General features: G+C 44.0%; 1 protein-coding gene across 1 annotated transcript in view; it reads left to right on the top strand.

Annotated features, from left to right (window-relative positions):
- ADAM12 (ADAM metallopeptidase domain 12) overlaps positions 1 to 18,391 on the top strand; it is a 397,161-nt gene that overhangs the window by 301,087 nt on the left and 77,683 nt on the right. The window contains exons 9-11 of the mRNA XM_061404001.1: positions 8 to 177; positions 4,422 to 4,506; positions 9,650 to 9,798. Of these exons, the coding sequence (XP_061259985.1) occupies positions 8 to 177; positions 4,422 to 4,506; positions 9,650 to 9,798 (404 nt within the window). The remainder of the gene's footprint in view (positions 1 to 7; positions 178 to 4,421; positions 4,507 to 9,649; positions 9,799 to 18,391) is intronic.

Here is an 18,391-nt window from a genome sequence, read left to right as displayed (position 1 = left end):
CCCTCAGTTTTACCGACCACTGAACATTCGAATCGTGTTGGTGGGCGTGGAGGTGTGGAATGACATTGACAAATGCTCCATAAGTCAGGACCCATTCACGAGCCTGCATGAGTTTCTAGACTGGAGAAAGATGAAGCTTCTGCCTCGCAAATCCCATGACAACGCACAGCTCATCAGGTAAGGTGTCTGCTGTCTCTCCTTTGCTAAAGATCAAAGAGTGCCCCCGGCACACCTGCCCTCCTCTTAGCCTCCCCTGACAGGCAGTGAAGCTGCACCTGTTCTTCAAAACACACTCACTGGACCAGGCCCAAAGGGGGCTTCTCAGCCCCCACTGACTGGAGGGAGGCCTCTCAGTTGAAATTGGGGGCTGCTGAAAAAGACTTTCTTTGCATACCCTGGGAAACGTATCCCTCAAGCAGATGTCTTATTTCCTTCTAATACCTGGTCATTTACTCTATGCAGCTTTTTCTAGGCTTTGTCTTTTTTGTGGATGGGTGAGGGAATGCACACCATGGGGCATATAGCATCTTAGTTCCCCGACCAGGGATCGAACCTGCTTACTCTGCAGTAGAAGTATGCAGAGTCTTAACCACTGGACCACCGAGGAAGTCACAAGTTTTATATATATATATATAAAACTATATATATAAAACTAGGGGCTTCCCTCACAGCTCAGTTGGTAAAGAATGCCTGCAGTGCAGAAGACCCGGGTTTGATGCCTGGGTTGGGAAGATCCCCTGGAGAAGGAAATGGCAACCCACTCTGGTATTCTTGCCTGGAGAATCCCATGAACAGAGGATCCTGGAAGGCTACAGTCTATGGAGTCGAAAGAGTGGGACACCACTTAGCTACTAAACCACCAACAACACTTTGATATTCATAAATACTTTTCTTTTTTAATGTTTTTCTCTCATATTTTATTTACTTCATTATTGGTCTTTTCATTTCTTTGCTTTTTTATTTTTAATTTATATTGGAGTATAGTTGATTAACAATGTTGTATTAGTTTCAACTGTACAGCAAAGTAATTCAGTTATAGATAAGAGAAAGAGAAAGAAAGAGAAGTCGCTCAGTCATGTCCGACTCATTGCGACCCTATGGACTATAGCCTACCAGGCTCCTCCATCCATGGGATTTCCAGGCAAGAGTGATAGATATACATGTATCTATTCCATTTCAAATTCTTTTCCCATTTAGGTTATTACAGAGTATAGAGCAGAGTCCTTGTTGGTTATCTATTTTATAATAGATCCAGTGGTGAATTTATTATATGTCAACCCCCAACTCCCAATTTATCTCTCCCTCTAGGCTTAGTCTTGACATAAAGTTGTCCTGAGAGGTATATTTTTTAAAAAGCTCATTTTCTGCCATTATTAGTGAAAAACATTTTTGCGAGATCTGAAGACAGTGCATTAGAGTGGTCCTGTCGGCTGCCTGAAGAAAGAACACTTTTATTCCTCCTGTTTTGTTGTTTCTCTTGGTTTTCTAGATCAGAGAATACCAGGGTGTCGAAGATAAACCTTGTGTTCTATTGTTTCACCAATGTGCGTTGAGCACAAATTAGTAACAAAACGTCTTTTCAGGGCTTCAAACATAACAGTGATGCACACAGTAAACCTCCCTGTTCTTGGGAATCTCCAGTCTACAGGGAAAAGTGAAAGTGTTAGTCACTCAGTAGCGTCCAGCTCTTTGTGACACAATGGGCTGTAGCCCACTAGGCTCCTTTGTCCATGCAATTCTCCGGGCAAGAATCCTGTAGTGGATTTCCATTCCCTTCTCCAGGCATCTTCCTGACCCAGGGATCGAACTCAGGTCTTCTGCATTGCAGGCGGATTCTTTATCATCTGAGCCACCAGGGAAGTCCCTCCTGGGAGGAGAGGATAATAAACAAGGATATTTCAGAGCATGATAAGTACCACGAAGAGGAGAAAATAAGGAAAAGCATGCCTCTAACATAGTACATTGGTAACATATTACAGACTCCTTTATATCCAGCAAAAAACAGCACAATCTAAGATTGCATGGAGTAGATTTTTTTCCTAAAAAGAAGAACTTTTTATTAAAATTTTTAAATAACTGATACCATTATTTTTTTAAGTATGTACTTATTTGTTTGCTGGTGCCAGGTCTTAGGCATGCAGGATCTAGCTCCCTGACCAGGGACCAGACCTGAGGCCCTGCCTTGGGACCACGGAGTCTTAGCCACTAAACCACCAGGAAGTCCCAATTTATGCCAAGACTCTGTTCTCATGTAGCTCATATCACTGAATTGAAAGCTTTGGGGTCAGAGACACTTTCCTGTCACACACATTGGATCTAGTTTACTGAACATTTGTAGGAAGTTGAAAAGCAGCCCTACCATATGCTCACTTTAGAAAAGGCCTTCGTCTGAACTGAGGTTGTTGGCATTCCCCGATAATTGACTTTGGCTGTTTCTCAGGGTTGTTTTTTTTTTTTCCTCCACCCCTGGATATTTGCGGTCGCCTCATATTTTATGCATTGATTAATCCCGAACTACTCAAAGTAGAGTCAGAGTGTTTTGTTTTGATTTCTTCCCCCAAATGGAGCCTGTCCAATCGGAACATCTGGAAATAAATTAGCCTCTTATATAACTTTACTATTTATATATATGTTTAATTGTATCTGTTAAAATGGTCTATACAAATGTAAATATAGCGCTGTGGCCCCTACGGCTGTACACAGGAGTGTAATAGGCTGGCTGGCTGGCTGGATGAATGACTGGATACATACATCCGCAGATGAAGTTTTATTTGCCTATACTTATCCTTTTGGTCCAGTTGAGCACTGCCAAAATGTGTGACTTTTCAAATAATGTGTGTGGTATCTGTATGTGTACATGGCCAAGAAAACACGGCCATTTATTTGTTTCGCTTAAAGGAGATTCAGCAAATACAATGTTTGATTTTTTTTTTTCCTGGAATGGGGCAGAATGAAGCAGAAAATGGGGCGGGAGACAGAAAGAAGGTATGGAGGATTGTGGTGGGGCTTATCTTTATTAAACAGGGAACATTGTTATGTTAGGGTTCCCGGATAAAATACAGGATATTCTATTGAATTTGAATTTCAGGTAAACAAGGAATAATTTTATTTTTTAACTTTTTATTTTGAATTGGGAGATAGCCAGTTAACAATGGTGTGAACAGCCAAGGGACTCAGCCATACTACATACACATGTATCCATTCTCCCCCAGACTCTGCTCCCATCCAGGCTGCCACATAACATTGAACAGAGTTCCATGTGCCATACAGTAATTCCTTGTTGGTGACCCATTTTAAACATAGCAGTGGGTACATATCCATTCCAAACTCCCTAACTATCCCGAAACCCCTTCCTTCCCTCCAGGACCATAAGTTTTTTCTCTAAGTCTGTGGGTCTCTTTCTGGTTTGTAAGCAAATTCATTTGTATCATTTGTTATTAGATTTCACATATAAGGGATGTCATACCATAGTTCTCCTCTGACTTACTTCACTCAGCGTGACAATCTCTAGGCCCATCATGTTGCTGCAGATGGCATTATTCATTCTTTTCAGTGGCTGAGTAATATCCCACTGTGTAGGTGTACCACATCTTCTCTATCCATTCCTCTGCCAATGGATGTTTAGGTTGCTTCCAAACCTCAACTATTCAATTTTTAGTTTTTAATGCACTAAGTTAGAATCAATAGCATAGCATGAAACAGGCCTTGATGTCATTACTTATTGACTAAGGTTCCATGTGGGGAAAACCTTCTCCAAAGCCATGAAGTCTCCTCCCGGAAGCTTCCTCCTAGGTGCTAAGGCTTTGTGGGTGCTTCAGCACTCACTCCCAAGGGTCAATCATTTTTCTGCTGTTTTTATTTTTGCAAGCCATATTAGCAGGACATTTTGGAAAAGTCTGGGTTTCTGGCCTAATTGTAACCCAGTCACATTACCCAGGAAAGCAACAGCAGCGGAGAATCAAGTACAGCATTTCACTTGTTAATAGTGATTCTCTCTCTCTCTCTCTCTCCATGACCCTTCTCAGCCCTAGCATCAGCAGATACTGTTTAAAAGGAGCACCCTGCCCCCAGTTCACTAGGAGACAGACAGATTACAAATTATAAATATACAAGTCATGACTGGTTGTTGCCCCGAGTCTTGAAAAGAGAAATCTTAAAAGGATTATGGGATGATGATGCAATTGGAACACACGTTTTTAGAAAAACCCACGATAAAAAGCACCTACAAACGTACTCTCCTGCAACTATTTCCATCTTTTTTAAATTGGAATATAGTTGATTTCAAACGTTGTGTTAGTTTGAATCTTTACGTACGATTTTGCCGTTTTTCTGCTTATGGAATGCAGGAATGTCCAGCAGAATTTCAAATGTTGGAAAGCTCCTCTATGTTGATTTAAGAGGGTCCTTTCTTTTCTTCCTAGTGGAGTTTATTTCCAAGGAACCACCGTCGGCATGGCGCCCATCATGAGTATGTGCACAGCAGAGCAGTCCGGGGGCATCGTCATGGTAAGCCAGGGGCATGGAGAAGTCCACAGCAGCGTCCAGACCCAAGTCTCTTGAGGAATCTTCAGGAGACTTATCAGACTTTGTAAAATTAGATGCTTTTTCTTTAACGCTCCTTGGATATCATTGCTATTCCGTTGCTAAGTCATGTCTGATTCTTCGTGACCCCGTGGACTACAGCACGCCAGGCTTCCCTGTCCTTCACCGTCTCCTGGAGTTTGCTCGAGTTCCTGTCCGTTGAGTCGATGATGCTATCTAACCATCTCATCCTCTGCTGCCCTTTTCTCCTTTTGCTTTCATTCTTTCACAGCATCAGGGTCTTTTCCAAGGAGTCGGCTTAGATATATTTCTACCCTATTTCTGCTTATGATCTTCCGTACCCAACAGTATTCTAGGGACTGTTTTAAAAAACACACCAAGATACACATAGGGAAGGTGAGTGTGTAAAAATACTTCAGTGGAAGCCAATCTACACCTTTTATGGAGGAAAAGTTTCAAGTGGGATTTTGGTCCAACCGCCTCCGACCAAGAAATCCTCCCAGCCCTCGGATGAGCCAGGGAGGGCACTGGGGTTGCCCTCATCACTTAACTTCTGAGATGGACTGTGGTCTCACCAGATATTACCGTTAGAATGGTTTTCTGATGGTTCTGCCTCCAGACCCAATAGCCAACAGTCTGAGGTTTTTAACTGTTTACCACTGCAAATGCTTGACATACCTCCTTGCCAGGGTCTAATTTGTCTTTATACTAACCTTATTCTTGGAAGGCAGAGACCTAGGTTTATTGCTTTACAAGGATCACTTTGTCATTTAAGAGCTATATATGTTTGTAAAAGGAAATAAAATGGGGAGACTATATGGGACTTGTTCCTTCCAAACGTAACAGGGAGATAACTTTGATGGGCTCCCCTTTGTCGGGTAACTAAAGGGAAGACTCTCATCCCCTGTGGTTTCAGTCCCTGATGGAACAATGTGGTGTCCACTTCGCACCAACCCTCAGACGGGGAGTGTCCTCCGAGACCACCCCACCCCACTTGTTAAACAAACAGAGCCTTGCCCTTCCAAGAAACCGTGAATCCCTCCACAGTTTTCAAACAGAACATTTGTGAATATTTGATTGTATTAAAGGGCTGAAGGAGGAATATTCTGCTGACTTCTATTTGCTCTTCACGTTCTGCCCACCCTAATCTTCTTAGTGAATATCTGCATGGAACATTTTCCTCTTCTCTGGGTGGTGTGGATAATTAACATAAACACGTGCCGAAGTGTAGGCTGGGGAGGCTCTATGGAGGGGTTGCCCCTCCCAGTGGACTTCTGGCTTTAACGGTCTGCCCTCTGGTTTTCTTTGAACCTGGAGGTCCCTGGAAAGTTTGTTTTTTGTTGGTGCCAGATTCACTTCAAGTCAGATCCCAACTGTATTTTTAACAGAGTAGCCTGTAAAGTTTTAAGAGGGAATCAATTTTCTCTTTCATGGTTCCATGGTCAGTCGCTACTGACTTTGCCACTTAAAATTTGGCATAAATAGTTTTTAGGGCTGAAACTGAATTCCTTATAAGCATGGCAGGTCTGCAGCTGTGGCGTGTTTAAACGTTCTTATGACCGATCTGATCACATAAAGAGGCTTTTTAAAGTTCACATCCTTTATTCCATTTACACACAAGCATTTGATCAAGATTCCTTCTTTGAAAGCAGACAGGGAAGACTATTTAAAACAGATGAAAATGAATGTGGGAAATAGAAGCAGATAAATATACTGCATCAGAAATCAAGTCAAAGCCAAAATTAATTAACAAGGAGTGTGTTTGACAAGCCAGCCAGCAGTGAAGTCCGTCCTTGGCACGTCCCTTATTTGCTTCAAGTGACGAGAAGCACCATGTCGGCTGGAAGTCTGCAGCTCCTTTGGTTTCTTTAAAATTCTTGAGGTCAACAAAAGCAATATCTTGACCAGATCTAAAACCTCCAGACTGTCTCCCACTGTGTCTCTGAAGTTAAATTCATGAGTGTTACTTGCAACCGTGCCTCTTTCAAGGACCCACAAATCCAAGAGGAAGGAAATCCTGTCACAAGGAAGTAGGAATCCTGATTGCATTGCAGATCTGAGTTCTGTACTGTCTCTCCACTTTTCTGAGATTGAGCAAATCTTTCATTTCAGCTACCTCAATCCACGCCTTTGTATCTAACTGGACTAAAATAGTTTTGGTTTGGAGATACTGCCAGTAATAAAGAAACAGGTTTTTGTCTTATTAGAAATGTAAATCATGTATCAGGGTCTCTTCAGAGATATTCTGCTTATAATGACATATATGTGGAAGAATGCGAAACAATTAGGCAGTTCAAAAAAACCCACAATATTCAGTGATACAAAAGAATTTGATGAGGAGTCTCTTTGTCTTTAAAGATGAATTCCTAGAATTTTGTACCAAAGCATGCTAAATTGAGCATTTTCAGATTGAATAAAATTGATTTCCTGAAACATTTGTGAAGCTTCCTACAACAGGAAACTGTAAAATCTAAACAAAGTAATTTATTAGGAATTTCATCTATTCTAAGAATAACTTGGTTTGACATGCCACTCTTTTCTTAGACTGAGGGCTACTGAGAAAGGCAGCTACAGCTGTAACTGCCAACAAACCTATAAAATCTTATATGAGCACACCTCTATCAAGAGGCCCCACAAAGATTTTCTGTATCAGGAATAGCATGTTCTCTAAAGCAGGGGTCTCCAACCTCTGGGATCTAATGCCTGATGATCTGAGGTGAAGCTGATTAATATTAATAGAAATAAATAAGGCTATGGTTTTTCCAGTGGTCATGTATGGATGTGAGAGTTGGACTGTGAAGAAAGCTGAGCGCCAAAGAATTGATGCTTTTGAACTGTGGTGTTGGAGAAGACTCTTGAGAGTCCCCTGGACTGCGAGGAGATCCAACCAGTCCATTCTGAAGGAGATCAGCCCTGGGATTTCTTTGGAAGGAATGATGCTAAAGCTGAAACTCCAGTACTTTGGCCACCTCATGTGAAGAGTTGACTCATTGGAAAAGACCCTGATGCTGGGAGGGATTGGGGGCAGGAGGAGAAGGGGACAACAGAAGATGAGATGGCTGGATGGCATCACCGATTCAATGGACATGAGTTTGGGTGAACTTTGGGAGTTGGTGATGGACAGGGAGGCCTGGCGTGCTGCAATTCATGGGGTCGCAAAGAGTCAGACACGACTGAGCGACTGAACTGAACTGAACACAATAAATGCAATACACTTGAATCATCTCAAAACCATCCCCACCTTCACTCCCATTTGTGGAAAAATTGTCTCCCACAGAACTGGTTCCTGGTGCCAAAAGGTTGGGAACCTCTACTCTAAAGCAGGGTATCACTGTTTCCTGGAAACCTCCACGTTACTTCTTGCAGCACAAAGCAGGATTCAGAAAGTTGCCTTCAATACTCGGTAACATGCAGGCATTTGCAGAAACACCAGTCATGGGCACCGTTTCTGCAGATCATAGTCACTGATTGAAAGTTGAGTAGTGATACTTTAACAATTAATTTCTAATATCTCTTTAGCCAAGCCATGCATGCACTCCACTAAGTTGGGGGTGGCCAAGCAGCTCTTGCTGGATGGAAAACCCACCTTCCAAAACCAAGCAAAAGGTTGAGTGAACTCCCAGCAGCAAGAGTCAGAGAATCAGGATGCCTCCTGACAAAATAAGAGCAGGCAAGTTGCAATCTTAATTTGGCGAGTCTTCAGACACTTTATTCAATGTAGTTTGCTTTTATGGTGAACTATTATAAGATTTCCAAGTATCCTTCTCTACCAAGTAGACAGCAAGAGGCATACCCAGTGAGAATTTCTCAGACCCTGGAGAACTGGGGCCAGGGGGCCCCTTCCGGGACTGACAGTCCTGCCAGTGCCCCCACCCCCACAGTGAGCCACTGCCGACCCACGCCCCCCAGGAGACCCTCCAACACTAGCAGCCCTGCCGGTTCCCAACTGTTGCTCTGCTCGAATCTTTTGATGGCCAACCAGATAATGCGTCTGCTAACAGGATGAAGACTCCTTGGGTATCATGGCTGCTGACTCAAATGAGAGGGAAAACAAGTCGATGAGAGACATTAAGCAAGAAAGATGTGTACTGAGAGCAAGCTATGTATAATGCATAAAACAATATTAGCAAGCATGGTTCAACTGTCAAAAAAAAAAGGGATTGCTCAGATCTTATTTAGACTGTACTAAGTATGCTTCCTCTCCTGACTTTCTATCAGCATCTTCTCAATCAAGGATAAAATAGTACTTATATTACCCATGAAGAAATGAGCTGCCTCTTCGTATTGTTGTAAAGTTGCTAAGTCATGTCCAACACTTGCGACCACATGAACTGTAGCCCTCCAGATTCTCTTTCCATGGGACTTCCCAGGCTAGAATACTGGAGTGGGTTGTCATTTTCTCCTCCTGGAGATCTTGCCGACCCAGGGATCAAACCTGTATCTCCTGCGTCTCCTGCATCGGCAGGCGGATTCTTTACCACTTGAGCCACCTGGGAAGGACCACCTCTTCCTATGAGGCAGGACAACTTTTTGCCTCATTCAGTAGAATTGTGTCTTGTGAGACATTGTAGGATGCCGGAGGGAAATGATTGTCTTGATTATTTCATGTAAAGACACGAGGAATCCTACGTGTATTCATGAGGAATGCATTCTTCAGCAGAGGGGGCCCCAAACTAGTTTAATAAAATAGGTCAAAACTTTAAGTGTTATGGGGCTAAAGGATAATGGGGCTCTATTCTTGGGCTTCCCAGGTGGCACTAGTGGTAAAGAACCCGCCTGCCAGTGCAGGAGACCCAAGAGATGTGAGTTCGATACCTGCGTTGGGAAGATCCCCTGGAGGAGGGCCTGGCAACGCACTCCAGTGCTCTTGCCTGGAGAATCCCGTGGACAGGGGAGCCTAGTGGGCTACAATCCATGGAGTCGCAAAGAGTTGGGACATGTCTGAGCACAACACAGCACATCTTGATTCCTTATAGGAGATTGGATTCCATCAAGTGTTCATGACAGATAAATGTCTTGGGGGGGGCAGAGCTGGGAGGGAAGGGGGTGCTGGGAAAGAGGTCTAAAGGCTGTGACCTATACATTGTGCCCTTGTGTTTTCTTTGAGGACCATTCAGACAGCCCCCTGGGTGCGGCCGTGACCCTGGCACACGAGCTGGGCCACAATTTTGGGATGAACCATGACACCCTGGAGAGAGGCTGCAGCTGCAAGACGGCCGCCGACAAAGGAGGCTGCATCATGAACCCTTCAACTGGGCAAGTACCCTTGCTTCAGCTGCTCCCGGAGCCGGGTGGCGGCCAGGGATGCATATCAGGAAACAGCTGGGCAAAGAGCTCCCTGGTTTTCTGGCCAGAGCACTTGTGGAAGCTTCCAGAAAGAAAGTCCATGAACTGGACTCCTTGGAGAGAAGCACCCGGATTGCAGAGCATAGGGCATGTGGCCTGAGCTCTTCGCTAAGTGGTGGGCCCAGATATGGCCTTTGTTTAGAGATCGCAAATAACCCTAGAATCCCCTGCATGGGGTTTTGATTTGTGCCTACAGCTCCTTCTGGGCCTGGTAAAGCCACCAGGCAAAGGGGGTGCGATCAGATGGGTGCCAGGTGGGGATATGTGTCTTCTCTCTGGGTTGGCCCTAGGGTGGAGGATCTAAGTGTCATTAGCTTGGGGACTTGTAGGGTCCTTACTGCTGATACCACATCCCCTTCTCAAATCTTCAGTGACTTTCCCTCCTCGGTAAGTTATGTCATTCTTCCTTGCTTCATGGTTTTCTGAAATTCTATATTTGATTCACCCAGGAAAAAAAAAAGGAAGACAGTTTAATTATTGGAGCATTCAGAGGAGGTGGAAATAGATGCAGCTTGGAATGATTCCAGGTTCCAATGCATTCCTATGCCTCTAAGTATCCCTCCCAAACTAGATGTTGTGCTACAGTAGGAAGATTTTCATCAGTGAAGGAAAATGTGCCCTTGTGTTGGTGCCAGCTCCTTTTTTATACCCTGAGACCTTGCCAGTGCTTATCTTCATGGCACTTCCTAGGCCAAACCTGCTCCCTGGGTTTGCCAAAAGAAGCACTGGCAGCAAGAAGCAGGTGTCGACGGGCATCCTAAGGGCTGGCCTTCATGAGGTCGTGATGTGCAGGGGGCACCTGCTTAAAGAGGATTAGAAGTCCCAGCAGAGGGATGGACTGTTACAGAATGTGGTAACGCTTTTGCAACTGATAGCCTCATGGGCCTCCTCTCAAATGGCTTGTGAGGCTGGACTGCAGGCTCACATGGTGGGCATTGTCCTTTCACCGGAGCTGGTCCCTGAGCCATCTCATCCCAGCAAGGCCCTGCATCTCCTGTCCATCATCCATTACCACCATCAGCACAGAATGGCATCGTTTTTGCTTGAGGTTCTGTCTTAAGCACAATTCAAGGGACTCACCAAGACCTCATAGAAGAACTTGCTGTCTGAGTCTGAGATGGCAGAAGCCATGCACCTGAGCCGGAAGTGAAAGTACTGGGTTGGCAAAAAAATTCATCTGGATGTTTCCATAACATCTTACAGAAAAACCCAAATGAAATTTTTGACCAACCCAATATCTTAGGTCCGATACCAACAGGAAGTGAAATGCTGCAAAACTCTAGATTTCAACCAAGGGAACATCCTCAAAGAGGGGCAGTTTGCTCCAAGAAATAATGTACCCCATGTCATTGGAACTCCCTGGGCAGGGGCAGAATAACTGTTTGTTGGGTATTTGGAGCAAAGAATCTCTTCTTGGGGGTGAGGCTGGGCCAGGGGCTGTGGCTGTCTTCTGTCTCCAATATTCCACCAGCCCAGATAGGGTGCAGCATCACGGGCAGCTCACTGTGTGAATCTCTGAGGATGAGATTGGCAGAAAGCTGATGTGAAATTGAACGGTTTTCATGCTTTCTCATTCTTAACGAGCTCAAAGTGGCCACAGGAAATTCACTCTGTGCTTAATATCCCTGATCATCAAGTAGGCACAAATACACCAGCCTATATTGCTTCCAAAAGCGGCTCTCAAGACTGAAGAAGATTGTGTTGTTAATATTGTTAATGATTCAGAACTCTTGATTTAAAAAGGCCAGTAGAAGATAAGAGAGTCTAAACTGGGAACACTAGACTGGGATTTTAAGAGACCTGAGAGCCTCAATTCTGATACCAGCTGTTTTTGGCAAAACAGACAAATTAGTAACCCTACTGGCTCTTACATTTTTTATCAGTAAAATGAGTGAGTTAGTCTTTATCCTTCTTCTACTCCTTCCTCCATCAATCTATTCATCGTTTGTTCCATCTGCCTGTACATCCATCTAGTCATCCATCCATCCATCCATCTGTTCATTGTGTACATTGTTCCATCCATCCATCCACCCGTTCTTTTGCTTGCTTGTTCACACATTAAACAAATACTCTGACCCAGGTTTGTTGTTGTGGGGAATGCACAGATGAGCAAGGCCCTCCAGCTCTGAAATTCACACAATTCTGGAGGTATAATGGCAAGGCTCTGCTTTCTGGTACCCTCTGTAATTTCGTGTAAATCCCTTCAGCTTGGAACGTCTTTCATGACGGTGTTTAAGGATTCGAGCCAAATTACCCAGGAGATATCTGAAAATCATAGGTAGAAATGGTATTGTTAAGAGCTCAGCAAATCACTTTAAAAGCCTTTTTTTTTTTTTTCTTACCAGGGGTTTGCTAATAGCTTTTCCTTGATTTATACCTTATTAGCGATTTCTAAGTTTCCTCTTTTGCTGAGCTTGTGCTTTTGTGTAAATCTTTTCTATTTGGTTCTCATTTGTGATCCCACATTCCTGTCCAGAGAGTGGTGTTTTTAATTTTCTCAGATGGTGAGAAACTTCCTAAGCAAGTGGGTGAATTAATCACAAAAGCCCACAGTAAGGGGGAGGTCGAGCGTTCCGGCCACCTCAGTCATCCATCACCCACTGCAGAATTTCCAGGCTGCTTTTAATCTCCAGCATTATCTCAACGTGGTCATTCTCTTACCTCATAGGGTCCCCATGAGAGTGAGAGAGTGGATTAAATGAGATCATATGTCTTTGTAAATTACAAATCATTCCACAAATAGACAGTGTTATTATTATTATTGTTTAGCTCACAGGAACCATGGAACCATTGAAGAGTTAAAGGCTCTTTTTTCCCCAGGATTCCTGCTCATAGTTGCTGGAAAGCATTTCTAGTGCCGTGTGAGCGCCCATGGTTTCTGTGTGAATGGCTCATTTTCAGCTGGCCCATGTCCAAACCTTCCTCCCAACTTCCTCCCCACTGCTGATTCAGACATGAGTAGCAAATGTTAAAAATGTGATTTAAGTCTCAGCCCCAAAGGTGACTTGCAAAGAGATGAATCAGGGACTGCTTTCATGATATGTAACTCTCCCAGAATCAAAAAGAAACAAGTGTTGCAGATGGTTTAAAGGAAAGAAATGCATTCCTTAATACCCCTTGTTTATTCCTTATCAAAACATTCCAGAATTCTAACTCTGAAATTTCACCAACTGCCATCATTGACGAATGGGACCCAAAGGCCTGGAAACGGAGGGTGGAGGAGAGCTCTTTTAAACATGGGTGTCATGACTTCAGTTGCATGTTACAGAAATAGTTGGAGGGGTATCCTTACGGGGTCATATCATTAATTACTACAGGTCTTTGAGTGTGTGTGAGAGTGTGTGTTTTATGTCTTTGGATAGTTAACACTAAGACCTGTCTTGGAAATCACTCTTTGGCAAAAGCAAAATCTGGGGATTGGAGTGGGAGTTTGAACTCAGTTGAGTCCATCCATTAATGAGCTTCTTGGAGCATTTGGCCTTAAGGGGTTGAGAGCTAAGTATGCCACATTTATGGGAGTAAGAAAAATAATTTGAATAATGTGAGCACTTTGGGGAAAGAATATTTAGTGTAATAGTAAATGTCACTTCCGAGAGTAGGAAAAAAGGCAGGGTTAGTATTCAGAAATTACTGTCAGAACCTCCTCTTATTTTTTGTGGAAAATTTCCTGTTAAGATGAGAGTTGGAGTCGTAGAGCCATCTCATGACGGGATACAGCTGGACTGAAGCACTCAGTGACTCAGTTCCTGTAGCGGGTTATGCGCTTGGATAGATGGTGAAATTATTTCAACCATGAACAGCACACATCCTTTTCTTATCCTCATGGAACTTGAACTCTTGTGAGGAAGACAGCTTTGGAAAGCAGTAAATTAAAAACTGCAGGTTGAAAGGAGATCTGCAACTAAGGCAAAGGAAAAGGGTGGAAAGCAGACATGTTGGCTGGGGGACCGGACGTTAATTAGTGGTTTGGGGAAGAACTGTGGAGATGACATTTAAGCCAAGACCAGAAGGTGTCCCAGGTGGCTCAGTGGTAAAGTATCTGCCTGCCAATGCAGGAGACTCAAGAGATGCAGGTTTGATCTCTGGGTCGGGAAGATCCCCTGGAGGGAAGCATGGCAACCCACCCCAGTATTCTTACCTGGACTAAGTCTTTTCTGTTTGAAATTTCACTTTGCTGTTTCTCCAGTAAGGTTCTTTAAGGACTCTACATCCAAGAACCACAAAAGAGCACTTCCACATTGTACATGGGTGTCTCTGGAAAGAATTACTGCCATAGTTTTCATGCTGATCCTAAGATTTGGAGTTTGGGGCTGTTGGGTTTTGTTTATTCCAGGCTGACAAACAATTCTCAAGCAAAGAATGTGCTGCCCGATTGCCAACAGGCAGTGGAGGGCAGTGCGTTCAGCGCCCAGTATAACATGGGCTGAGAAAATAAACGAGGGAGGGTCACCGCTTGCTCACCAGGGGTGTCGATCGTTTACATTCCGCTGAGGTTGGGCGTTCACAAATACCATCTACAACTAGATCAAATAACCGCATTTAAGGTGGAAGCATCGCCAGTCCACTTCCGCAGAAGTGTGGATAATTGGCTCATTCGATTCCGTATAATTCAATTCAGGAAACATTCACTGCATGCTTCCTTGCTGCACAGCTGTCCAGATGTGGAGCACAGCTGGATGGCTCCATCCAAGTTCACCCTTCTCTCTGGAAAACTGAGAGGACGTGGGCTCCGCCCTCAACCCCAGACAAGCCAGCTACAGGAAACAGGGCCAGGGAACCAATTACAGCAAAAGCTCTCCTTGACTCAACTAGTATTTTGGGGAACCTGTGTGTCTGACCCCAAGGAGCAGAGTGGGCCAGTGGACCCCAATGGCAGGACCCTTGAATTCTAGGCCCTTCTATGTGACGAGGAAGATAGACAAGCAGACTGGTGATTGCAGACCCAAAGCTCAGGGATCTCCTCTGGGACATTTGGGTGTCATGGGGCTTGCAGTCAGGGCACCTAATCTATTTGTACAATACTAAGTATCATAACTTCATCTATAAATATATAAGTTGTGCCTCTAAAAGATAAAAAAAATTTTAAATATTACCATAATAGCAGTTAACACCTTAAAAAAAAATTACCAATCATTTATTATGAACAAGGAGCGAGGTTGGAAGGGGTGTGCACTGGGAATATTCCAGAGTGAAGTCCAGTCTGAACCAATGTCAGAAGAATTGCATAGGGTTAGTCTGACTCTTCTCGAGAATTCCTAGCTTGTGTTACAGGAAAATTTAATTTATATTTGAGGCAGCTTCTACCCCTGATGACTCAGATGGTAGAGAATCTGCCTGCAACACAGGAGACTCGAGTATAATCCCTGGGTCAGGAAGATCCCCTGGAGAAGGGACTGGCTACCCACTCCAGTATTCTTGCCTGGAGAATTCCATGGACAGAGGAGCCTGGCAGGCTACAATCTATGGGGTCACAAAGAGTTAGTTAGACACGACTGAGCAATTAATGCTTTCACTTTTCTATCTGAAAATGTGATTCAAGAAACTAAAATTGACTGTACTTTTCAGTGAAAACTTCCCAAGTTTCAGATGTGGCAGGAATTGACAAAAATCCAATGTCTCTGGAAAGTCTATACCTTTCAAAGAACTTGCTTTCTTGAAGAATCAGTGCAAAATATACATAATTAAAACTCACCCCCTTTTGAAATTTGAGGATCTATCTGAGGTCTTGAAATACGCTTATTATAAGGTGATTTTATAAGCATGGGACTGGAGAAAATTATTTCCCCATATCAGCTCTTCATTTGAGGGTGAGTTTTTTTTTTTTTTTTCTCAATGAAAAGTTTAAGAAAGTCTTCACTTCTTCCAAGTACAGCGGAAGGGATGGAAATCTTTACCCAAGGAGATAAAAAGAAAAACAAACAGCAACAAAATGAGGAACTCTAGTAACGTTAAAACACTATAGGTTAGAATCAATTTAATTATCCAACCAGAGTAATTGAGTTGGCTACTTCCCGATGTAACCATAAAGGGGAAATGAACTGGCAGGAGAGCCCCTCAGTACAGACTATACTTATTTCCTCTCCACAGGATTAGATTTTGCTCACTGAAAAATGAAAGGATTTGTCTGCAATCAGTGCAGACTTGGGATAGTAATAGTCACTGCCCAAGGGCATGTAGAATGTCTGCTCCTCTTAAGCTGGATGCAAACCAGAGGTCAAGCTGGGAAGACCATTCCACGTGGCCTCTCCTCCTTGAATATCCAATTTGGAGGAAATGAACAGAGGCAAAGTTGACTTGGACCCTAGATGGCACTGGGGTGTCCTCTTTCATCCGTCAAAGGTGTGAGGTGGGTGTAGTTATAGCCATTTTAAAGATGAGGTGATGGAGCTCAGAAAGTTAAATGAATTGCTTATGTTTTCAAAAATACCCAAGTGGAAGCCCCAGCATGTAAGGCTGAGTCCCCAGAAGCCAAGCCCCTGACTCTCCACCTTGCTGTGTCTTATCTCCAGTAAGCTTGTGTGGCAGCTGTGAACCTCAGAAAGAGGAGAAGGGCATCTACTTGGGGGTTCTGGTCAGAGGAAGATGCTCTTGCTTCCCACCTCAAGCTCCCAGGGAGCTCCGTGGTCCAGACTAGATGGAGACTAGGGCGGCCATGCCACCCTGCCTCCCAGGGTCCTCGCCACCACCTGCCTCCTTGGTTGTTTTGCTGCATTCAGGCTTCATGTGGGGACTGAAGCCTCCTCAGTCCAGAGCCTTGTCCCCGTGTGACTTCTCGAAGCAGGAGGGCTGGCCCGTTTTTAAGCATTTAGTTCTGCAAATCTCCTTCAACTTATGTTACAACAGCAGAGAATTATTTCCTGTCATTGCTCGTTAATCCAGCATTTTATTTGTGGTAGAACATGTGTGAAAACATTGCTGCTGAAATTCAGCCAATACCTCCCCCCTTACACACACACACACACACACACACACACAGAGCTTCCTCCTTTCCCCAGGACACTGCTGCTGAAGTTTTGCCAGTACTTGCCCCCTTACACACAAACAACACACACACACACACACACACACACACACACACATATACACACACACACACAGAGCTTCTTCCTTTCCCTAAACATGTGGCACAGAACCTGCAGTATAACGTCAAGGGTAAGTTCTGGGCCTCTCTGTGACCAACAGTATTCAGAGGGACCCACTTTAAGCTCTAGTGGGTCATGAATTTTGTCTGTTTTATTCACTGTTAAATCCCCAGCACCTAGAATATAGTAGTGCCTAGTGCTAAGTGCTAAGTCACTTCAGTCGTGTCCGACTCTGTGCGACCCCATAGACGGTAGCCCACCAGGCTCCGCCATCCGTGGGATTCTCCAGGCAAGAACACTGGAGTGGGTTGCCATTTCCTTCTCCAATGCATGAAAGTGAAAAGTGAAAGTGAAGTCGCTCAATCGTGTCCGACTCTTATCGACCCCATGGATTGCAGCCTAACAGGTTCCTCCGCCTATGGGGTTTTCCAGGCAAGAGTACTGGAGTGGGGTGCCATTGCCTTCTCTGATAGTAGTGCCTGGTATATAGTAAATTTCAATAAATACTTCTGGACTGAAAGGATGGATGGATGGAAAGATGGATATATGGATAGAAGGATGGATATATGGATGGAAGGATGGATGGAAGGGTGGGTGGTTGAATGGATGGGTGATGGATGGGTAGATAGGCTGATGTTGGAGTGGGCTGATAGTAGATGGATAGATGGATGGTGATTCCAGCACAATCAGATGTGTGCAGAGTTAATAGCTAAACTTTTTTTTTTTTTTTGCATGTAATGTAAATACCTTGCATGTAATGCCCTGCACGTAATGGCTAAACTTCCAGGGAGAAGATTCTGAGACCATCATCTTTTCTACTATGGTATTGGCTGCAGCATCATCATTTTCTTTTATTGTATATTCCACATCAGCTACAATGGACTTATGATAACTCACAAGAACAGAAATGATACAATAAAAACAAAAATAAAAAAGAATAAGGACAGAGAAACCCCTGGTAAACAGAAGGTTGAGCCCATTGTTTCCTGTTTTAAACTCCATGGAGACCACAGAGTAATTTGCTTTTAAAAGGCAGAGTCCTTCCAGAAGTGGCTTCTCCTAAAAGCCTGTGTTTAATTTTAACAAAGTAGGAGGCTGAAAATAGAAAATCTAAAAGTAGTTGTAAGAATAAGGCCCTGGAGATCTCATAGATTACTCCCCAGCTTACAAAGATCTTTCTCAGTTAATCGTCACAGTTCTACAAGCAAAGGGCAGAAACAGTCACCTCCATTATACAGACGAGAAAACCGGGGTTCAGAAAGGCCAGAGGCTCACAGTAGATCAGTATCAGACTCAAAACATCAGCCCGCAGCCTCTGGCTCCTGCCTCTCACCTATTCCCTGGCCCCTCACCAGGTGGCCTTGAGCAAAGGAACCTTCCATTTCCAATCCCCGGGGCAATGGAAGGGGAAGGAGACCTAG

Source organism: Bos javanicus, chromosome 26 (assembly GCF_032452875.1).
Source record: "Bos javanicus breed banteng chromosome 26, ARS-OSU_banteng_1.0, whole genome shotgun sequence".
In the NCBI taxonomy this organism is placed as follows: domain Eukaryota; kingdom Metazoa; phylum Chordata; class Mammalia; order Artiodactyla; family Bovidae; genus Bos; species Bos javanicus.
The sequence above is the reverse complement of the archived record's forward strand: the minus strand, read 5'-3'. Positions and strand labels throughout refer to the sequence as shown.